Raw genomic sequence first — 21,008 nt, 5'->3', positions numbered from 1 at the left:
GTGAGCTCCCGTTGTTCTGTCCCCGTTTCTACCAACTTAGCGGTTTAAAAGCACACCAGTGCAAGCAGATAAATAGGTACCACTGTGACAGGAAGATAAACAGCATTTCCGTGCACTCTGGCACTCGTCACAGTGTTCTGTTGCACAGGGAGCGGTTTAGTCATGCTGGCCACGTGACCTTGAAATCTGTCTGTGGACAAACGCTGGCTCCCTTGGCCTGAAGTAAGATGAGCACTGCACCCCATAGTCTCCTTTGACTGGACTTAACTGTCCAGGGGTCCTTTACCTTACATAACTGTATATGTGTTTGTTTAACAAATGTTGGTGTGGTAACAGCCTTTGCCTGTGCTTGCTTGCTTTATTCTTTGAGGCTTCTGTAACTTTTAATCTTCTGTGTGTTCCGTCAGTTTTTCCCCAGCATTTTTTCTCACTAATTGCTATTATCAGTGAAAGTGTTATTGGATTGTTTTGCCATTCCAGCTTCATTTTAAAAAAAAAATAAAAGAAAAGAATAAAGAAGTCCCATTTGCCATTCTTTCCCACTTCATTGTTTATCTAATCTTCTTCCTTCTATCTGCTCTGACATTACATGAAGTGAGTGTCACTGAGGAGAGCATGCCATAGACTAAAGGCCACAACAAAAAAGGCTCTCTCCCATGTATCTACCCTCCAAAGTTCTGTCAAGGGGTACCCAGAAAAGTGTCTCAGATAGTGAACCTAAAATCTGGGTAGGTTTATCTCCAGAGAGGTGTTCCATTGAGTATCAAGCTCTTAAGCCATATTAAGATTTACAGGTCAAAACCAGCACTTTAAATTGGACTCAGAAATGAACTGAAAACCAGTGATTTTGCCAAAACTGGAGTTAAAAGGGTAGAATTCCAATCAGCAACCTGGCTTAAGTTTCCAAGCATTCTTCAAGGGTAACTTTTTATAAAGCACACTGCAGCAATCTAACCTACATAGCCTAGATGTATACATAGTACAGTGGTACCTCTGGTTACGTACTTAATTCATTCCGGAGGTCCGTTCTTAACCTGGAACTGTTAACCAGAAGCACCACTTTAGCTAATGGGGCCTCCCGCTCCTGCCACCCATCTGGGCGTACACATGGCGTCCTTGCAGCCCTGCATGGCTGGGGTTGGACTATCTAATCCCAACCTTAGAACGTAGCGTGGGAGGTGCACTTGCATGCCAGAGCCCAGTGGAAGAGAGGGGTGTTGCTGCCTCTGCCTCTCCTCCACGTCCACCCCTGAGTTAGGCCTGACTCAGGAGTGGAGCTGCAGCCAGCTGGCAGTGCTGGGCCACCGTGCAAGGAAGCTGGATCCAGGCCTCGAATGCCAGGGTGGAACTTCCCTCCCCACAGCTCCTGCCTTGAAGAGGGAGCCTGTTGTGGGGGTGCTTCACTGCACCTCCTCAAAAAAAGCCTGGGGCCACAGCCCCCTAGCCTCACCCCGCATGCTATGTCACTGGAGTGGACCACACACATCACTGTAGATTAAATCTAGCACCCTGGTGCTTCTCTTTTCAGTGTATGAATGAAACAAAGGTTTCACACTTTTCTCAGTAATGCAACTTACACACTTGGTAGTGCACTTTGGTTTACTTTCACTACTAACAGTACCTTCACAGTGTCTGCATTGAAACTGAGTTTATTGACCCCCATCCAGTCAACTACACCACATCCAAGCACTAATTTAGTACTGCTGCCTCATATAAATTAGATAAAAAGGAAAAGAATTCAGTGTCACTGCACACTGATGACACCTCATCCTAAACCTCCAGATGACCTCAGTAGTTCCATCTAATGGAAGAATCTTCTCTCTTTAAGAATATTAGTTAGCAAAATTAAAACTTTGGTTTGTAAGTAGAACATAGTGTTTACTTAGTACATTTTCTTCAGTTTTGTTACTTTTGAACTTAATTTAGAAGAATTCATTAGAAAATCATCTTTATATATTACCTGTACAACTTTAGGTCACTCAGTTTCACATGTATACAATCAAGAATAGGTGGGACACTATATCGTAGCGACGTTTTAATGAGAAGGAATTCATTCTTTATGGTGATCAACCCAAAATCAGCAACTATAACATCAGTAGATATTGCCGACTGTGGGATTATGACAACGGGTGCTTTAATATTAATGTCCAGCGCCATTCTGGAACTTTGTTGAGCCAATTCCTTTACACCAGTAGCTGCTTTCTCAGCAGCTTGGACAGTGGCTTCAGTAATTGCTTCCTTTGCTGTCTGAAAATTGTTTACAAAAGCCTAGAAAGGGGACAGGAAATCAGCAACAGATGAGGATAACAGTCACAAGAATACATCACTTATGTATCAGTTTGCTCATTATGCATTACAAATTATCTGTGTTGTCTTTCCATCTTCCACACAGTTGAGCAATAAACATGTTTAGAGTAGGAGAAAAAAAATAAAATGCATGATATAGTTCCTTGGTACACAGACAAATTAACAAAACATAAAAAGGAAAAAAGGTATAACCATGTGGCAACATTATACAAGGTATTGAAATATCATGTTTGTCTCAGAGGCTGACTTCCAATTTTAGTTTTCTATCACCATAGACTCATTTGGATTAAGTTATAACAAAATTATACCTCTTTTTAAACAAAGAATTATCTAAGCATTGCACAACAACTAGGAAAGCATATTTTCACTGATATTGACATACTTAATTTTAATCCCCAAGGTTTTGCTAGACATCAATGTGGCTAAAATGAATATAAACATCAAGCGTAAATTTGAAAATCCAACTCTAGTTTGAATAATTCCTTAACTAGTACTGGGATACAACATGAGTTAGTGAATATTATTTATTATAAACTTTGTATAGTGCTCTTCATACGAAAACAACAAAAACAAAATGAAAAGACATAATACAGAATAAAACAGAAACAAAAATAGACCAATAACGCCCCTCCAACAAGGACATTTTAAAGGCTTTAGAATGTTGATCAGCTAAAGGCCTAGTTATAGAGAAACGCTTTTGCCTGGTGCCTTCATTACATATCTTTAGGTGCCAAGCAAAAACATTTTATAGGTCAAAACCAGCACTTTGAATTGCGTTCGGATCTATTTCTTTGGCAGCCAGTGCAATCAGACCAGGATCAGTGTAATATGCTCAAACCATCTTGGCCTGCTGAAATACCTGGCAGTCAAATTCTGCACCAGTTTCTGAACTGTCTTCAAAGGCAGTCCTACATATAATGTGTTGGACTAACAGGGGTCAGCAAACTTTTTCAGCAGTGGGCCAGTCCACTGTCCCTCAGACCTTGTGGGGGGCCGGACTATATTTTGAAGGCAGGGTGGAGAACGAATTCCTATGCCCCACAAATAACCCAGAGACGCATTTTAAATAAAAGGGCACATTCTACTCATGTAAAAACACGCTATCCGGACTATCCGCGGGCCGGATTTAGAAGGCGATTGGGCTGGATCCGGCCCCCGGGCCTTAATTTGCCTACCCATGGACTAATCTAACCTAGAGTTTACCAGAGCATACATGACAAAAGTTAGACTATCCCTGTCCAGATCCTGCGGTTTCATAGTCAATTTCAATTAAATGGGCTAGGAGAAACAGAAATGGATCTCCCAATCAGTGGTGTAGTGATAAATTTTAAGGTACAGCTCATCGTGACCGTCACACAGCCATGTTCTCTGCATAGCCACACACCCCAATGACAGTACAAAAATGCACGTATGTATACAAACTTGTGTACACGAATTAGCAGCCATACATAGCTTAATACCCAATTTATAAGGATCAGCTGACAGTCATAGATTAGGAAACTGGACCCATTCCCTCACTTCATTTATGCCAATAATCTAGAAACAAAAGTTTCTAGAGAGTCAGTCACTCTTTGCCAGAGCAAGAGAGTCAGTCACTCTACCACTCCAACTAATGGCATCATTGCACCTACTTTGAAAATAAGTCCCAGAGGTGCACTACTCTTCCACTACACCATTGCTCCCACTATAAGTTAAGTAAAACAATCTCTTCACCTTATTGTATTTTCTAAAACAAAAAGAAAGCTTACCAAAATAGCAGAGACAAATTTGTTGACAAAAACAATCTGAATGCATCCAACAGTTAAGTAAACCTGGCTGTCAACAGCTTCCATATCCGTATACGAAATGCCACCTGCAGGATACATGTACGTCACCATTTTGAAACTGAAGACCTCTTTGCCTGTAATATACAGAGCCTTGGAACAGAAAAAGTGTTCAATGTTAAGAGTATAATATTTACAAGGTGTGCGCAAAATAAAGGTAATGGGCTGCATCCAAAGGTGTTCTTACATTTATAAGGAGTCTTTCTGTTCACACAAGGGGCTTGGATAAAACACAGGTGTCCTTCATTGGAAGTGTTGGTGGAAGAGACAACATCTGCCAGTTCCCTTTCCCTGCAGTCACCTATGACACCTCTCACCAACCCTCCAGGAGCAGATATTTGGGGAGCATAGTGGAAAAGGTTGGCAAGAATGATGTGTGTCCATTACATAATCCAACCTATGTCTTTTCTCTACTGCACACTATTCAATACAATATATGTGTGGCAGTCACAAAGTAAGTCCTTCGCTGAAGGGCTTCAGTTTAAGTTAACAGGCTTTTTTGTCCCTACTCTTTGGTATAAAACATATACCCAGAAACCACACCAAGCATGAGGATAAGCAAGAAATGACTAAAGTCATTATCAATTAAACCAGGCTGAAGCCTAATATTTATATTGCAAGTACACTGCTTTCTGTACACAGCCTGGCATGCCCTTTAAATGAACACACATACCTTTTTATGCAGTGCTGCCTCATCACAATCCAAAATAACGATATTCTTTAAGTTTGCTGATACTTCAGTTGTTTCTTTCTTCATCTTCACCTCACTATCAAGACCTAAATTTAACAGTATTCATTAACAAATCTAATATGGCACAATCTTCAAGGTACTTCCTCTGGGTTCTAGTAACCTTTAAATATTGCAATTGGCATTTTAGTCTTACCTTCAATGCGGATTTCAGATATCCAGCTTTTTTGTTCTCTTATAAAAATGCGTAAACAGGACATGTCTGCACAAACATGGAGATCACAAACATCTTCATACTTTGACTTTTTTGAAGCTATGGGAAAGTTGAAAGCAAAAAATGTTATATTTGGAATTAGAGATCTGAATTCCAACGAGGATCACAGTTGTACAAAAACATAGAGTGCACAAATACAGAGAGGAATGCAAACTATGAAAGTAGTAGCTCTACAGATTGGTTTGTTTTATTTTTGTGTGCAACATGCCATTAGAGTTAAAGCAGTATCTTTCAAGTTAACAGAAATGACTAAATATTACCAAGAAATAATGTCTTTATGCCTCCTTCCTTGGGGCATGACTTGACACAGGCAAGGCTACATAAGCAGAGAAGAGGCTGTCACTTCATAGGTTTTCTCTAATCCTCAGTACATACTAGGATTCCAAAGCTGAGTAAGACAGTGCTGTTGGCATCCATCTGTTGAGAGACAATGGAGTGCACCTCCATTGGGTAGTGTGTATGGAGTGTGCAGTGTGTATGGAGGTCCTGGGCTGCCCAGATGATGACCAACCCCCCTCGGCTTTGCTGATGTGATACAAAGGAAAGGAGAGCAATATGCTTGGCACAAGCTTAGCTGCCAGAGCTGCCAGAAGGAGACGTACGAGGTGCCATCCAACTGTTTTAGTTAAGGACTGTAGATTTGGTTAAGGACTGTAGATTTGGCAAAATGCAACTTTCTATCTGTACATGAGAGATTTCTTCAAACTAAACGTCCTTCAAATAACACATGGAAATAAGAAGGAACAAAGTTCTCCTGAGGTGTAGGCAATACACTTCAGTAATGCTTACACTATCAGAGTAACTGATGTGCACTTTACTGATTGCCATGTGCACTTTATTGATTCTGAAGTACCATGTTTAAAGCACATTCCACTTCCACTCCGACTCTATACAGAAACTCGAGAATTATTTTCTAGATTAGGGTTTGGGCAAATGAACATGACCCACAATTTTCATTTGCTGTCATCCAGCCTGAAACACTTTCCTGCATGCACTTTTTAAAAGCCTAGGATGTGAAATGAGGCTAGAAGAAAGTTAGCAATACAAGAGTTTGAGACTGAAAGACCTTACTAAGTTTCTTAAGAACTTCCTTCTTTTCTTCTTTTTCCTGGACGATCTCTACTGTACTTGTCTCTTGTTTCGGTAGAAGACTATTTAGGAAATTCATGGTACTCAGAAGTGCTTCTGTGTGTAAATGGATATCTACAGAAGAAAAAGTAACCTAACAACAAAGTAATCTTAGTAAGAATATGTTTTAAATGCACTTTCCTGGACATAGCAAAAATTACAAAAATAAGCCATCATTATTACCTTTATGAGCTGTACCACATTCTTATAAGTAGTTTTCAGATCTGGGCAATTAATATCTGCCTGTTCTCAGAAGGTAAATAAAGACAGTTAAAATGAGAAAACACTATATACCATACAACCTAGCTCTATCCAGAAATATAGATAATGCTGTTACATCTGCTCCTCAGTATTTGTTCTGATACTAGCATACTAACTTAAATAGTGTTCTGCTAGACTTGATCAAGGGCCCATCTAATCCAGCATTCTGTCTTCAACCTTGGCCACTGGGAAGTCCACAGCAAAAACGAAAGGCAAGAAAAATGGCACCCCTTGTCATTTGCCTTCCAGAGGCACATGGCTAGTGAACATGGAAGCTCCATTTAGCCATTCTTCCTAAATTTACTTAATCTCACTTTAAATCTATCTAGAACTGTGGTCATCACCACATCTTGTGACACAATTATACATAAATTAATGTCTTAGGTGAAATGATACTCTCTTCTGTCTGTCCTGTCTTATTACTGGTATCTGGAAGCTACCCTGGGAGCCTCCCCACCCCACCCCACTTTGCTGAAGAGTGGGATGAAAATAATTTAAATAAATACATTTCACTAAATGACCTCGAGTTCTAGTGTAAATGGAGAGAAGAAAGTATATACACATCATACATCAATGGTATCCTCCCCAGTCATTTCCCCCCCTAAAGCTGTCCTTTTTTGTACATTTTCCATTCTACAGCATCCTTTCTGAGATGGAGTGCCTAAACTAATGTTCATTTGCTAAAACAGCAAACAGGATCAGGTCTCTAGGTTATTAGATAATTAAGATTATTTGTCAATTTAAATAGTATTTAAAACACATCAGTATTATGGTGAAGAAAAAATTTGTATCTTCCCTTCAGCACTCTTACCTTTACATATTCAATGGCTAGAAGATCATCAATTAAATTATCCAGTGTTGAAATGAGGTAAACTGGCTTATTTTTATCATCTAAAAAAACAAAGAACAGTATAGCCAAAATGACATACTCACTGGAGTTACTTATTGTATTTTCAAAGTTATGTTGCCAGATCAATAAATAGTGACAGAACAGGATCTCAATATATGATTTAATCATCATTAGATTGTAAGATCATTTCTATAATTAGCTTCAGAAGCTAAACTAAAAAAAAGGGGTGCTTGCGGGGGGGAGGGATCCAGAAAGGCTGGCTTGCGGGGAGGAGAGCTGCTTGGGCGGGAGGGAAAGGGCTGGCTTGAGGGGGGAAACTGCTTGGGGGGGGGGGAGAAAGAAAGGGCTGGATTGGAGGGGGAGCGAGCTGCTTTAGGGGGGAGAGATAACTTTTGCCTCCCTTTCCTTCCCGCCACTTAAACTCCCACCTCCCGTGTCCACTTAGCCACCTCCTTCCATACACACACCCCGCGTGTGCTCCTCGTCCCTCCAATGACAATGGGTAGATCACTGCCAGTATTTGATACTTGGTAGATTGCAGCCTATTTGAAGTTGGACATGCCTGGTTTATTGCTTTCATTTTATGGATAAATGGTCTCGTTAGATAGTAAAATTCATGTTGAATTTATGTTTTAGGGCTTGTTTTTAAAAGTCTGGAACAGATTAATCCATTTTGCATTACATTCTATGGGAAAGCGTGCCTTGGTTTTGGAATGCTTTGGTTTTGGAACAGACTTCCGGAACGGATTAAGTTTGAGAACCAAGGTACCACTGTAGTTCTATTCCATCCCTTGAGCACTGAAATAACTCATCAGGAGATTGGGCTTGAAGAGTTATCAATTTGCAGATGATAGCACAGCTCTATCTCTCTTTTCCACCACCTAGTAACTCCAGGGAGACAGTCGAAACCCTGAACGGATACTGAGGGAAGGAGATACTGGAATGAATGAGGCTCAAGCTAAGGCTCAATTTGCTTATGACAGAAGTAATGTGGCTTGGAAAGCTGCCAATCAAAATCAAAGTCTAGATCTGACTCTGAATGGAATAATACTTCTCCTGAAAGGACGGGTGCACAGTCTAGAGGTGGTTCTGAACCAGGTGCTGTCTATGCTATTCTGCTCACAACAGAAACTTACACATTTTTTCCTGGCACTGGTGTGAGCTGCGCCAGTGTGCTTTACTATGGAAAACTGGCATAGAAATAAACTAATGATAAGAAGGACTATATTCAAGAGCAAGCCTTTGCTGTGAGTTGTCTGCCAATCCTCCTATGCCTTACACTAATTTTCCCAACAACTCTTTTTTCCAGCAGAAACCTAAATAGCAACCACAAATAATTAATAATTATTTTAACACAGAGGTAAATACTTACCCATGTATTCTGGACACATTAAGCAAATCTCTTTAAGAAAAGCAGTGGCTGCCATATCATATGTTCTTAGCTTAAGCTCAGTGCCTAAACTATAAATCTCCAAACGAAGAATTGGCTTTTCAACACCTTCAGTAAAACGAGACACTTGAAGGAACACCTATGTATAAACAAAATATGGGGCTAAGTCAACCAAACCAACAGACATGCTGGGGGTGGGCAGCTGCTTATAAAGAGAAGAAACGTAAGAAAAGCTTTAAAAGCTTTTTAGAATATGGTGTAGAAGACAGTTTCAAAAATCCTCCTTGGTTTACACATTCCTACAAAACTGATTTGGAACATCATTCTAGGCATCTTTTATTCCATTATTCCGTTAAAAGTTGTCAATTGCATCCAGTAAGAAATATAAAGAAGAAAAGCTGTTGGGTTTTTTTTCATTCTCAGTGCCAGTGCATGCTATTTGGTCATGAAGGGCCCTGCCTCCAAATGTATTTATTTCTTCAATGTTCATATTTTATGAACCAAATTTAAATTTACAGGCAATTACTACAAAACAATGCAATCCTCTACATGTCCAGTCAAGAGAACTCCAAAGCAGATAGGTAGATAGATGACTGCAGTAATGAGATAAAGAATGGAACATAGTTAAGGATAAACACACAGCAGTATGTTAGGATCAGTCACGAAGAGACATACGGTAAGGTAAAATAGTATATTACCTCAGGTATTTCAAATCTTAGTTGGAAATCAATCATATTCTTCAACGATTCCCGTCTCACTGCCTTTTTCTTTAAGCTGCCAGGCCTACTTGAGGACCCCAAAGAAGCTTCAAAAAATGGCCAGTCTTCTATAGGACTGCTTGGGGCATCAAAAAATTCTTCTTCAGATTCTAATAATGATAATAGTTTAAATGGTTATCATGAAATGCTTACACTTAAGCCATAAATATATTTAACATAATCCAATAATTACATAACTGTAATTGCCTTTATAAACTATAAACTTGGATCCCCAGCTGTTGTTGGACTACAACTCCCATCATCCCTAGCTAGCAGGGCCAGTGATCATGGATTATAGAAGTTTTAGTCCAACAACAGCTGGAGAAGTTTGAGAAACACTGGCATACCAGGAACAGCTGATGCAATCAAGACCTCATCACAGAAAGTATCTCCACTATAACAATTCCCAGATTTTGCTGCTGAAGTCACTAATTTATGAATTAGTAATGAGGTCCAGGGCTGAGGGCCTTTTGGCAGTTCCCACGCTGTGTGAAGCCAAGTTGCAGGGAACCAGGCAGAGGGCCTTCTTGGTAGTGGCACCCGCCCTGTGGAACGCCCTCCCACCAGATGACAAAGAGAAAAACAACTACCAGACTTTTAGAAGACATCTGAAGGCTGTCTTCTTCCTTTTAATGTTTAACAGACCATTGTATTTAAATATTTTGTTGGAAGCTGCCCAGAGTGTCTGGGGAAACCCAGCCAGATGGGCGGGGTATAAATATGATGATGATGATCTAAACACTCCAATTATGTCCCTTCCAAGCAGATCTGTCCAGTTAGCACATCAAGTGATAAATTGGGGTATCTACTTGCAGGCAAGAGCAGCAGCAGCTTGTAAACTTGCTTGTAAACTCACATGCTAGTCTTCACAACTGCAAACGGAGCACTGGTTGCTTATAATGAAAGGGTCTTCTCTAGCAGATAATGTGAGCCAGTCACTGTGGGTTACATCATCTCCTAACAGCCCAGGCAGGAAACTTGTAGATTAATTTTAATATTTTTCCACATTTCAACTGTGTCCACAGTTTCTGTTCATGGAAAATCCCTTGAACACTTTTTGAACCAGGAGCCAAGGCACCCCCCAACAGAAATGAAAGAAATAGGAATCCTCCATTGTGTGAAAAGGGCAAGGCCCAATCAGTGAGAAGTGAGGAATGAAGACTGAGCAGCACATATGTAGGGTGCAGTGTGACAGGCTCATTTGGCTGCCAAATAAGAACTATGTACAATAAATGACCAATGTTCCATTCTCCTAGCCTCCCTGCTGATCGGCTGCAGATGAGAACTACCCTAGTGGTGACACTGTCCATTAGGACCGGGATGTGCATCTGTTTAAGCCTGTTGTTAAAGTGTCTGAGAGCTAAGTGCACCACCCTGAGCTCCAGCCTTTTTAAGCTGTGTTCCCTTTCTAAGTGGCTCAACTGTCTCTGAGCTGTAAGATGCAGATAATGAGCTTTCCGGCCATGAAGCCTTGTATCAGTAATGATTACTGCTCTCTGAGGCCCTTTTAATGGAATGTTCTATGTGAGATGATCAGCGTCCAGCCACCGGATGAGAGTTTGTTTCAGGAGGGCAGAGAGGAGTAATGGATTGTGGTGCTTGGCTCTGATCTTCTTCTGGCTTAGGAAGAGAAGCCATCCTAAATGTTGTGTGTGTGTGTGTGTGTGTGTGTGTGTGTGATGTGTGTCCACGGGATGGACCGTACAGAAAGCTATCATAGCAAGCCATTGAGTAAAGGTCATGAGGCCTACTGTTCTTAGAGGAAGAATAGCTAGGACCACATCCTAGATGTTGCTGATCCTGTCAGACATGGGTGCCATGGAACTACGACTACAGTAGCCCATAGGTTCTGAGTCTGGCATAATAAAGAGATGGATTCTTCTGACATTTCTAGCAAATTGAACAGCACTAAGGTAACATCTACTGTAAGTGGACAGATATCTTTTAACTCCTTGCAGGACAGGTTCTGCATCAACATACACAAGCATATTCACCAGCATATTCTTACAGGATAAAAAGAGGATTGAAGAAAAAACTGTAAAGGATCACAGATCAGATAAAAGGCACAGCAACTAAACAGCTGCAATACAGATGCTTACTGGGAAAGAATTCTACTTTAAAGCCTTGTTGATTAAAAGGTCTTCAGTGGTTGCTGAAAAGGCAACAGAGATGGCGCCTGTCTCACATTTGACTTAATTGAGTTTAAGTACAACTAATTTTGGATGAATGCAACCGCTTATCTATTTTTTAAAGATCTTTTAAATATACAATAGAAAATGAACTATGGATTAAAATCATGGGGCTGGCAGTGACCGGCTTCCCCACATTCCCCTTCTCATGTCAACTCCTGTCCTTGAAAAACTTATCCCAATCGTTGGAGGATCTTGTTGAATGGGATCAGCTATTATGGCACAGGAGGCAAAGAGAGAAGGGATTCTTGGAAATAGGGCAGAGGCAACTTCTTTGAGCAGGTACTGATAACTGATGGATCCTTCCAGTGGGATGACTCCACAGCTTGATTTTTTTTCTTTTTTATAACCACTTCTGAGCTACACTCCTCTGGTTCAAAAGTTCAACTTTTGTGAGATTTTTACTCTAATTCTTCACACACACACACACCAAATTGCACCATATCTGTTTGTCTGGTTTAGGTCCTAGAAAAGAAACTGCCTGAAAATTTAAACATGTAGATAATAAATATTAGGATATCATAAACATTTTCTGAACATACATTAACCAAAAACAAAATGAAGAAAATATTTACCACTTGATCCAGCTACCGAAAGAGATTCTAGAAATGGAAGTACAGAGGTTGACATTTGTGGTGTTGTTATCAGTGATGATACCTGAAGCTAAAACAGAAAGCAATATGTAACACGTATTTATTGTAGGGCAAGGGGAGCGTTCTTAGTTTGGTTTGTTCTTGTTTTTATTATGTATTTTGATCTTGTATTTTTATGCTATGAAGTGCCCTGAGATCTATGATTGAAGGGCAGTACACAAATTTAATAAATAATAATAAAAAATAATAATTTATATGTACAAAATGACTATTATTTCTTAATATTTTTTATTTGACAATTTTAAATGTCATCTTTATTGATTGTTCAAGACAGCTAACAATAACCTTAAGATACAAAAATAACAACAATAAATATAGACAATTAAAATGAAATTAAAAACATCAACAGGAAATACTAACAATGAAACAAGTCACCAAAAACATAAATTGACTTTCTGTTTAACACCATTGGCATTCCTAAAGAGGAAGGTGTTCACCAGTGGAAAGCCAAAAGGGGAAGCTGGAATCAACCTTTATGGGGAGGGATTTCCACAACCTAGACATGACTACCACAAATGCAATGCTCTCTCCTTTGTCTGGGAGTAATATAATAGATGAGATGGAACAGACAAGAGAGCTTCTAGAGTTTACCTTTGTGATCAGGCAGCTTTGAACAAGAGAAGACAGTCCTTCTGATATCTTGGTCCCAAACTGTCAAAGGCCTTAAAAGGTCATGAGAACTGGTCTCAAACAAATGGACAGCCATTGTAATTGCTTTAAAAGGGGATTTACATGCTCCCAATAGGAAGCTTTAATTAACAACCTCTATGCTATGTTACTGATGAATTAAATTTCTGCATAGGGCAGACTACATACTCTAGACATGATATTAAGGCACGTGTTAACATGGGCAGAACTGAGACTTGAAGAAACAGATGAAACTGGTACTGTAGCCCAAGTAGGGCAAAGACACCTTTGAGAACACTTGTCATTAGGGCATCCAGGGTTAAGGTCAGAAACACCCACAGACTATGAACCTGTGGCTTCAGGTGAAGTATAGTCTCATCCAACATAGGATGGATCCTTGTCCCTGGTCATGAGTTCTACAGAACAGGTGTCCCTCTGTCCTGTCTGGATTAAGATTCTATTTCTTTGCCCACACCCAGCCCCAAGATCTCTTCCTAGGCTGCAAGGAGAGATGGAGGCAAAGAAAAACACAGAGACAGACAGACACAGACAGACAGACAGTTTGCGTGTATGTGTGTGTGTGATCCAGATACCAAAGACATTGCACTTCAAATCCCTGGACAATTTCTCCCACCAGTTTTATACAGAATTTAAAGCAGCTTAGGAGACAAAATAGGTATCATAAATCAGGGATAGGGAAGCTTTGGCTAGCCAGATGTTGCTGGACTCCCGTCAGCCCCAACCAGTCACAGGCCAGCCGTAGAGCCAGTACTACCTTCTGGAAACAACTGTCTAGGATGGTCAGGTATAAAATTAACACCTTCAAATTCCATTCTGGGAAGCCATTCCAAGATACCATGATTGTTTACATGAATGTCACGAATAAATAAAATATCAAAAGCTGCTGAGTGAGGTCCAGCGGAAGAGGAATGTTCTTCTCTTTTTTGATTTCCAGACTAGGGAACTTTTATTCTGCAGTTACATGTTAACTGTAACATTTCTTCAGGATTCTGTATTGGTACACACTCAGAAAACTCTAAAGTGTAAGAATTCACATACTAAACTACACTGCCAGTTACTGAAACTATCTGGACAAAATGAATGATTTAAATCATCTCAAGGGAATATGGCCGTAAATAAACTTAAAGAACATTCTAAGGAGCAGCAGACTAAGTCATAAAGGATAGCAAAGAGGCTTCAGAAAAGAAGAGGAATTGCTTTACTGCTAAAACAGGAAATCTAGAAATATGTTATCTGTAAAAGGGAAACACACATATTGCTAACCCTAAGTAACTTTGCGGTCAATAAACTTGGGGAGGGAGTCATTTTGGCAATATTTGGAGGTGAGGGATGTAAACTTATCAATAGGGTCAGTGCTCCAGTATTTTATCAGGTCACAAACAAGTCACGAGCTCCCTCCTCTTGTACATCTGACATTGCTATTTTTATCATGCTTTCTTTAAACCACAGTTTCCTATTATATCTGAATTGGGAAATTCTGCTTTAACCTCAGCTTACAAGCCAGATATGAAACAAAGTCCTGCTGAGTAGCACTACCACAGCAAATACATGGTGGTAAAAAAACTCATTTAGTGTGAACCTCTACCACACTAAGAAATATCCCATTGCTAAAAAGAGCACTATGATGAAGTGGCAGATGAATTACCAGTATTGTTGAAGCTTGACCAAATGTTTCTACCAATTCAATACAACACTTGCCTTGGAAGGTTGTGTAGGAGCAGTAGTTTCAGGAGGAGCTTCTGGTAAAGGAATACTATCAATAAGATCCAGAATACATTTCAATTTCTCATCTGAGATATTGAAAGACAGTAATGGCAGTTCACCAAACATTTTGTACCTATAACACAAAGAGACAAAGCAATTAGAAAACAAAGGGGGCCATGTACTAGGGAATTAATCTATTTGATAAATTAAATCCAGCCCCACAACGCAAGTGGTTCCAGGTAGGCATATATGATTTTTTAAAAGAACAATTAACATTGAAACAGGTGTGCCAACTTGAATAAAATATTGGGGGGCAGGTAAGCCTCACCGCACATAATTGACATGACACACACATACCATTTGAATGGCAATGCCTATTAACGTGGGGGAGCTGGCCCCCTCAATTTTTTTTGGGGGGGGGAGGGCAAAAGGACCTCAGCCCTACCTATGCATTAAAATAACTATCTGAAAGACATAATAAAAATGGAACATGCACTGATCAGCTCTGCCAAGGTTTAAATGTTATTTTATTTGCATTTATTTAAAACTTACATCCTTTCTGTCAAGGAATTCAGGGCAGCAGTTTCAAAGAAACTGTTGTCAGGCAAAACAGTTTTTGACAATGTCCCTCAACAAATACTTCTGAGTAAACTTAGGAGTCATGGGATAAGAGCTGTTCTAGAGAATAGCTCTTAAAGAACAGGAAACTGAAAATAAATGGTCTGTTCTCAAAGTAAAGGACAATGGAAGCAGCGACTGTGCTCCCTACCAAGCCAGCAACCTGAAAATTCACTTAACAGCAAGAATGTCATACTTGGGCATTCTTGCATCTGTTACAACCATTGCTCTGCTCAGTTCCATTTTCACATCCAGAGGCTGTATGATATGCTGAGATGAGGATCGTAAGTTTCGAGCTTCCTCCCAGTTTTCATCTAAAGATAGAAAAGATGTCTATTACAATGCTTGAGTCTCAGTTTCATGCACATTTTCCCTACAGCCTGCATACACACCAAAGCACGTGTTGTTTTAAAGAGATGATGGACCACTTCACAAATTTATTTGTTAATTAATTCTAGTAGTATTTTTTTGTTACTGTGAAGTCAAAATGCATGGGTGCATCTAGATGCGTAAGTGGTGTGCATATCATTTAAGTTGATTTTCTTGATCCTTGTGATAATTATAAACTGATAATTATCTGCTGATATGCATTTAAGACTATAGGAGCCTGTTTTCTGAATTCTACTTTTGATGGTAAGCTATATTCTTCCCTTAAAAAGCTATGTAAAACAGCTGGGAATGTAGTAAACTTATCTAGAGGTCAGGTGGTGTTCAGGTGGGCTGATGAAAGGGTCAACCATGGTTAAGTTGTAATTAATCTAATACTGTATACTGTACATCTTTCCCCCTCATTGAACCAATGTATTGTATTTTTCCTGCACACATTATTCCCCCCCCCCCCATTTTCTCAAGATTCTTTTATGTTTTTTGTTCCTCTTCGATATTTAAGCATACATCTTTAGTAAACTAAGATGCAATCACTGGTCTTTTGCACATGTAATTAAAGTATTTTTCCCCAAATGAATTTTAGGCTATTGGGTCCTGTTTGGTCACCATCCTCTTGCTCACTGGGGTGATGTAAAGATCTCTCTCATTTTCATTTTCATGCACATACTACTATTTATTTTTTAAATGCCAGGTAAATAAATATAAAGCATCAGAAATTTTTAAAATCAGATAAAACCCGACAACATGCACTGAACAATAGTGATCATACTGTTGGAATCAGACTAACAGTAACTTATGCTAAACCTGTCATACTTTTTAATATATGTGTGTGTGTGTGTAGCATTGATTTATATGAATAATTACCATGTCTGCTATAAAGAAGTTGTATGCTGCTGAGCTGAATGTCAAACATATCATATGCTCTTGACATAATATCTTCAAGAGTGTTTTCACCAATTTTGATATTGCACATGTCAGACCGACTTTTACTTGTCATCTTAAAAAGAAAATAACAGCAATAATCAGTTGTTAGTTTTCCAAATATGCATCTTTAAGTATTTATTGAAATAAAGCTTACTTTTAAACTGTCCCCAAGAGAAAAAAACCTGTAAGACTTTTCCAGACTTCTTGATGATCTAATGAGATATCCTGTACTGATAATTAAAGACAGAATATCAAAAGGAAATTTTAGGAAATACAATGAACCATTAAGAAACAGTACAGTTGGTTCTTACCTGAACTGTAGATTTGGGAGGGATAGCTGGGCTATCGGGTTGGCTTTACGCTCCACCCCAATGACAAGGCAGGAAGAAAGTATTCTTCAGGGATGTGGTTGGCTCTCAATCAGTTTTACTGACTTGTGAAGCTCGATAGTCATCGGAGCAACACAGTAAGGGTATGTAAAATGATAGTAAACTCTCATCCCAATAAGGAAAAACTAAGAACTATAGGAAAAACATCTAGACAATCCAATACAAACTTATAGGCCATTGCAGCCACACCAGAGTGAGGTCCCGATAGTCCAGTGACCTCTCCCAAATCTACAGTTCAGGTAAGAACCAACTATATTATTTCAGGAGGGTGTCACTGGGCTAGCGCGTTGGGACGTACCACAGCATACCCAACTAAGGCGGTTCCCAACTGCAATGGGGAGTACTAAGGTGGAAGAACTTGCTGCAGATTCATAAAGCTGAAGGCAACCTCGGCTGAAGCGTAAGCCTCCATCGTGAATGTAGTAAGAGATGGCAAAGTGGCTGCCTGACAGATATCAATCAAAGGGTTGTCAGCAGAGAAAGCTGCCTAACTAGCTGTTGTCCTAGTGGAATGAGCTGTAATAGAAGATGGTGGAGGAAGTTTCAAAGCTCCCCGTGCCATTACACTACAAGCTTTAAACCACCTAGATAAGATGGAAGAGCAAACTTTTTTGCCCAAGGGAGTGGGATTAAAGGAAGCAAACAAGGAGTCAGTTAATCTACACTCTTTTGTCCTGGCTATGTACACCTCAAAGGTCCACCACAAATCTAACAAATGCCAGGCCTTTTCCAATGGGTGAGAAAGGCTGGGATAAAACATAAGGAGAATCTCGACAGAACTTTGGGTAGGAAGAAGGGATCAGTTCTCAAAACCACCCTGCCCTTAATGAAAACACATAAATGCTTTTCTGATGAATGCCTCCAACCCAGATACTCTAAGAACAGAAGTAACAGCTAACAGAAAGAGAACTTTGAGGATAAGACTGCATCATCCACCTGATGATCCACCTACTATTCAGGTAAGACCAATCATCCTATTTATTACGGTGGACGATGAAGTCTTCAGATTGGGACATACCACAGCGATTCCCAACTGGGCAGGACCCAACTGCTGTTGAGCTAACTATAAAACCTGATGAAGAATTGTGCAGCCAAAGGCTGCATCACTTGAGGATAATAGATCTAGTTTGCAATGCCTAGTGAAAGTACTTGCCGATGCCCAATTAGCTGCTTTGCAGATATCCAGGAGAGGCATATTGGCAGCAAAGGCCACCGACGTAGATGCTGATTGTCAGGACTGGTCGTTGTCCTCTTCAGATCACCACACAAATGCTTCTTGTTCTTTATAAAACTTTTTATTGTGTATTAACAAAACATTCTTATAAACGGTTCTTAACTATTCTTCCTCAGAGTCACTTATTTCAGATACCTTCTGAGCTCTGCTTCTCCGTGACCAGCCACCCTCAAAATGGCGAAGGCGCCTCTCCCTTCGCTTTCCCGCTCTTTTTTCTAACCTCCTGGCTAGAGCTGGCCTGTATCTCCCCTCCTCCGAATCTGAGCTAGAACTGAACCCTTGCCTTTCCTGTGAACAGCCAGTCCCTCCCTGTTGTTCCTCTTGCTCCCTTCTATTAGATTCACCGCTCTCCCTCCCCCCTTGGGGAATGCTTTCTCCCTCTGAGAAACTGAAAACTTCTAACTCTTCCCTGACACTGATCTGGTAGAGTGTGGTAATGTAAGTGATGGAAAAGCTAACTTGAGAGACTCATAAGCCAAAGATATACAAGCACATAGGCATCTGGATAATGTGGCAGATGAAACTTTCTTTCCCAGAGATGGATCAGGCTCCCAATGATTGAGCCACAATGTGCAGCAAACAACAGCTTGTGCTGTCATGGCTTGAGCTGGAAATTGAGTAGCATCCAGAGTGGCATCAACAATAAAGGCTGCCACCCTGGATTTTTTTTGGAGGGGGGGTGTCACCTACCCCTGGCAGGATCCTGCTGTGGGTTATTCAGTAATTCACCAACCCAAAATGATCGATGCCCTTGAGAAAAAGGAGGCAGTACAAGCTGCTCTAAAAGAAGAAGCAGTAGCCTTGTGATCTCTGCGTAAGGCAAAGTATATGAGACTCTCTGTGGTGTCCTTCAGTTGAGAATCCCCTTCACAAGCAAAGAGATTTTAAAGAAGACATAAATTCAGGGTTCAGAATAACATATTTAGTCACAATCTGGACCACTTTTTAAACCGAGGATGGAGTGGGGTATCCTGCTCCAATTTAGCCAACTTTTAAAACAGAGTGGAGGTTGGAATAAACTTGGAAGAGGACTGTGGCCCTGGGAGCACTGCAGTTCCCTTAGAAGGAGGGGGGGGGGCTTCTTGAGGGGGAGATTAAACCTAGAGCAGCCAGGGCTCTGCAAAGTAATCGCATATAACGAGCCTCCTGAAAACGATGGTGCGATTGCTGTTCCTCAGCGACCTTACCATCACTCCACACACACTCTTCCAACTCAAGGAAGCAGCCTTTCCCAGGAGACTGCATAGCCAATGAGGCAAACACTTTCCCTGCTGTGCCACCCGGGGGCAAGACACATGGACTGGGAGAGCCAAGAGACATACCACCATGACCATCAGGCAACGGGGCATCTGGGAAGGAGGGTTTTCTCTTACGGTTGCTTCTGCTTCCCAAATTGAGAAGGGGAGCTATGTCACATCTCACAAGCAATTGATGCAATTAAGGCATTCTTGATCTGACTAACTGAGAATTCAAATGCAACCCCCCTGATGTATTTGGGTGGGATGAAAGGCCGTCACTGTTCTCTCCATCTCTGTATTGGAGAAACAGCCAGTGTAAAATTTCAAAGAGATCGGATCATTGGTTATGGGGGGGGGGGGGATGTACAGAAGGCAGAGGATCTCAAGAGGGACAGAAATGCAGATTTCACGAAACTTTGAAGTGCTATAAAATAAAAACCATTTGTGATAGAGGAAAAAAAATTAAGGGGGTTTCTTTCAACCATAAGGGATGAGTGTACATCAAGTTTCATCAAAATCTGAGACAGTAAGCGGCGAAACCCATTTTTTGCATTGATTTGATGTGGAATGACCCTTAGGCCAGACTGATCAGACAGATAATGGATAGAAAAGTAGACCAGAAGGAAAAGTTCAGTAGACTGGGAGGAGACATTGCTCAGCAGCTCGTGTAGAGAATCAAGGGACAAACTCTGAGGCTGCAGACCGGGAGAAATAAAGCTCTGGAGAGACTGGTGTTGAGGCCACAGACCTCCTCAAATGCTCCTTCTTCTCTTTCCCACCCAAAAGAGCAGATGAAAAAACCAGCCGCCACCAATCCAAGCAAAGGGAGGGCGGAACTTAAATGGTGGGAACACAGAATACAGAGAGAATCTGAGGCAAGTGTTTTTTTGTTTTTTTCTTAGGAAAAGGAAAGAGACAGAGGGAATATGAAGTAAATATTTTTGTCTTTTGTTTTTCCTTAAGAAAGGAATGATGGGCAACTGTTATCAGCAGAGCTAATAAGAGATTAGGAGAAGTTAAAATTTAAAAGATAGTGATAAAAGGTTAAGTAAATATTACAGAAAGAATGGGAGTGAAGCGGAAGTGATCTGCTTGTTGAAGGCAGGAGAAAAAAGCTGACTGGGAGCTAACCACATCCCTGAAGAACTCCTTCCTCCTGCCTCATCATCAGGGCGGAGCCTAAGCCCAACTCAGGAGCCCAGAAACACCCTCCTGAAATGATACGCCTACTAGATAAAAATTCTTTTTCACTCCAATTATTCTTTTTTATTAAGAAACACTGGGGGGAGGGGGCTCTAGAAGACACAGGATAAAACACACACTCTTAAAAAAAACACAAATTGAGAAACACTGAAGCAGGAATGAAGAGACAGAGAATGTTCTGAGTACAGATTCAGTAGAGGCAAAATCAGAAACTGGCTTCCAAGGAGGGAGGGATATTCAAAATTCTGTTGGAGCTGCAATTTTGCTTGCTATTGCTAGATGGCACTGAATTCCCATTTTAAGTCATCACCACATGCACAAGTGTAACTATCCACATATCGG

General features: G+C 40.5%; 1 protein-coding gene across 3 annotated transcripts in view; it reads right to left on the bottom strand.

Annotated features, from left to right (window-relative positions):
* Nucleotides 1-21,008, bottom strand: part of VPS13A (vacuolar protein sorting 13 homolog A) — a 146,903-nt gene that overhangs the window by 65,839 nt on the left and 60,056 nt on the right. For all 3 annotated transcript variants that reach the window (XM_083403280.1, XM_083403281.1, XM_083403282.1), the window contains exons 21-33: nucleotides 16,543-16,675; nucleotides 15,488-15,605; nucleotides 14,668-14,806; nucleotides 12,244-12,331; nucleotides 9,420-9,589; nucleotides 8,704-8,860; nucleotides 7,293-7,372; nucleotides 6,404-6,463; nucleotides 6,164-6,314; nucleotides 5,015-5,131; nucleotides 4,804-4,907; nucleotides 4,056-4,223; nucleotides 1,961-2,268 (exon numbers count right to left, since the gene is read on the bottom strand). In XM_083403280.1, coding sequence (XP_083259406.1) covers nucleotides 1,961-2,268; nucleotides 4,056-4,223; nucleotides 4,804-4,907; nucleotides 5,015-5,131; nucleotides 6,164-6,314; nucleotides 6,404-6,463; nucleotides 7,293-7,372; nucleotides 8,704-8,860; nucleotides 9,420-9,589; nucleotides 12,244-12,331; nucleotides 14,668-14,806; nucleotides 15,488-15,605; nucleotides 16,543-16,675 — 1,793 coding nt within the window. The remainder of the gene's footprint in view (nucleotides 1-1,960; nucleotides 2,269-4,055; nucleotides 4,224-4,803; nucleotides 4,908-5,014; nucleotides 5,132-6,163; nucleotides 6,315-6,403; nucleotides 6,464-7,292; nucleotides 7,373-8,703; nucleotides 8,861-9,419; nucleotides 9,590-12,243; nucleotides 12,332-14,667; nucleotides 14,807-15,487; nucleotides 15,606-16,542; nucleotides 16,676-21,008) is intronic.

This window comes from Podarcis tiliguerta (assembly GCF_965153285.1).
Source record: "Podarcis tiliguerta genome assembly, chromosome: 11".
NCBI lineage: Eukaryota > Metazoa > Chordata > Lepidosauria > Squamata > Lacertidae > Podarcis > Podarcis tiliguerta.
The sequence above is the reverse complement of the archived record's forward strand: the minus strand, read 5'-3'. Positions and strand labels throughout refer to the sequence as shown.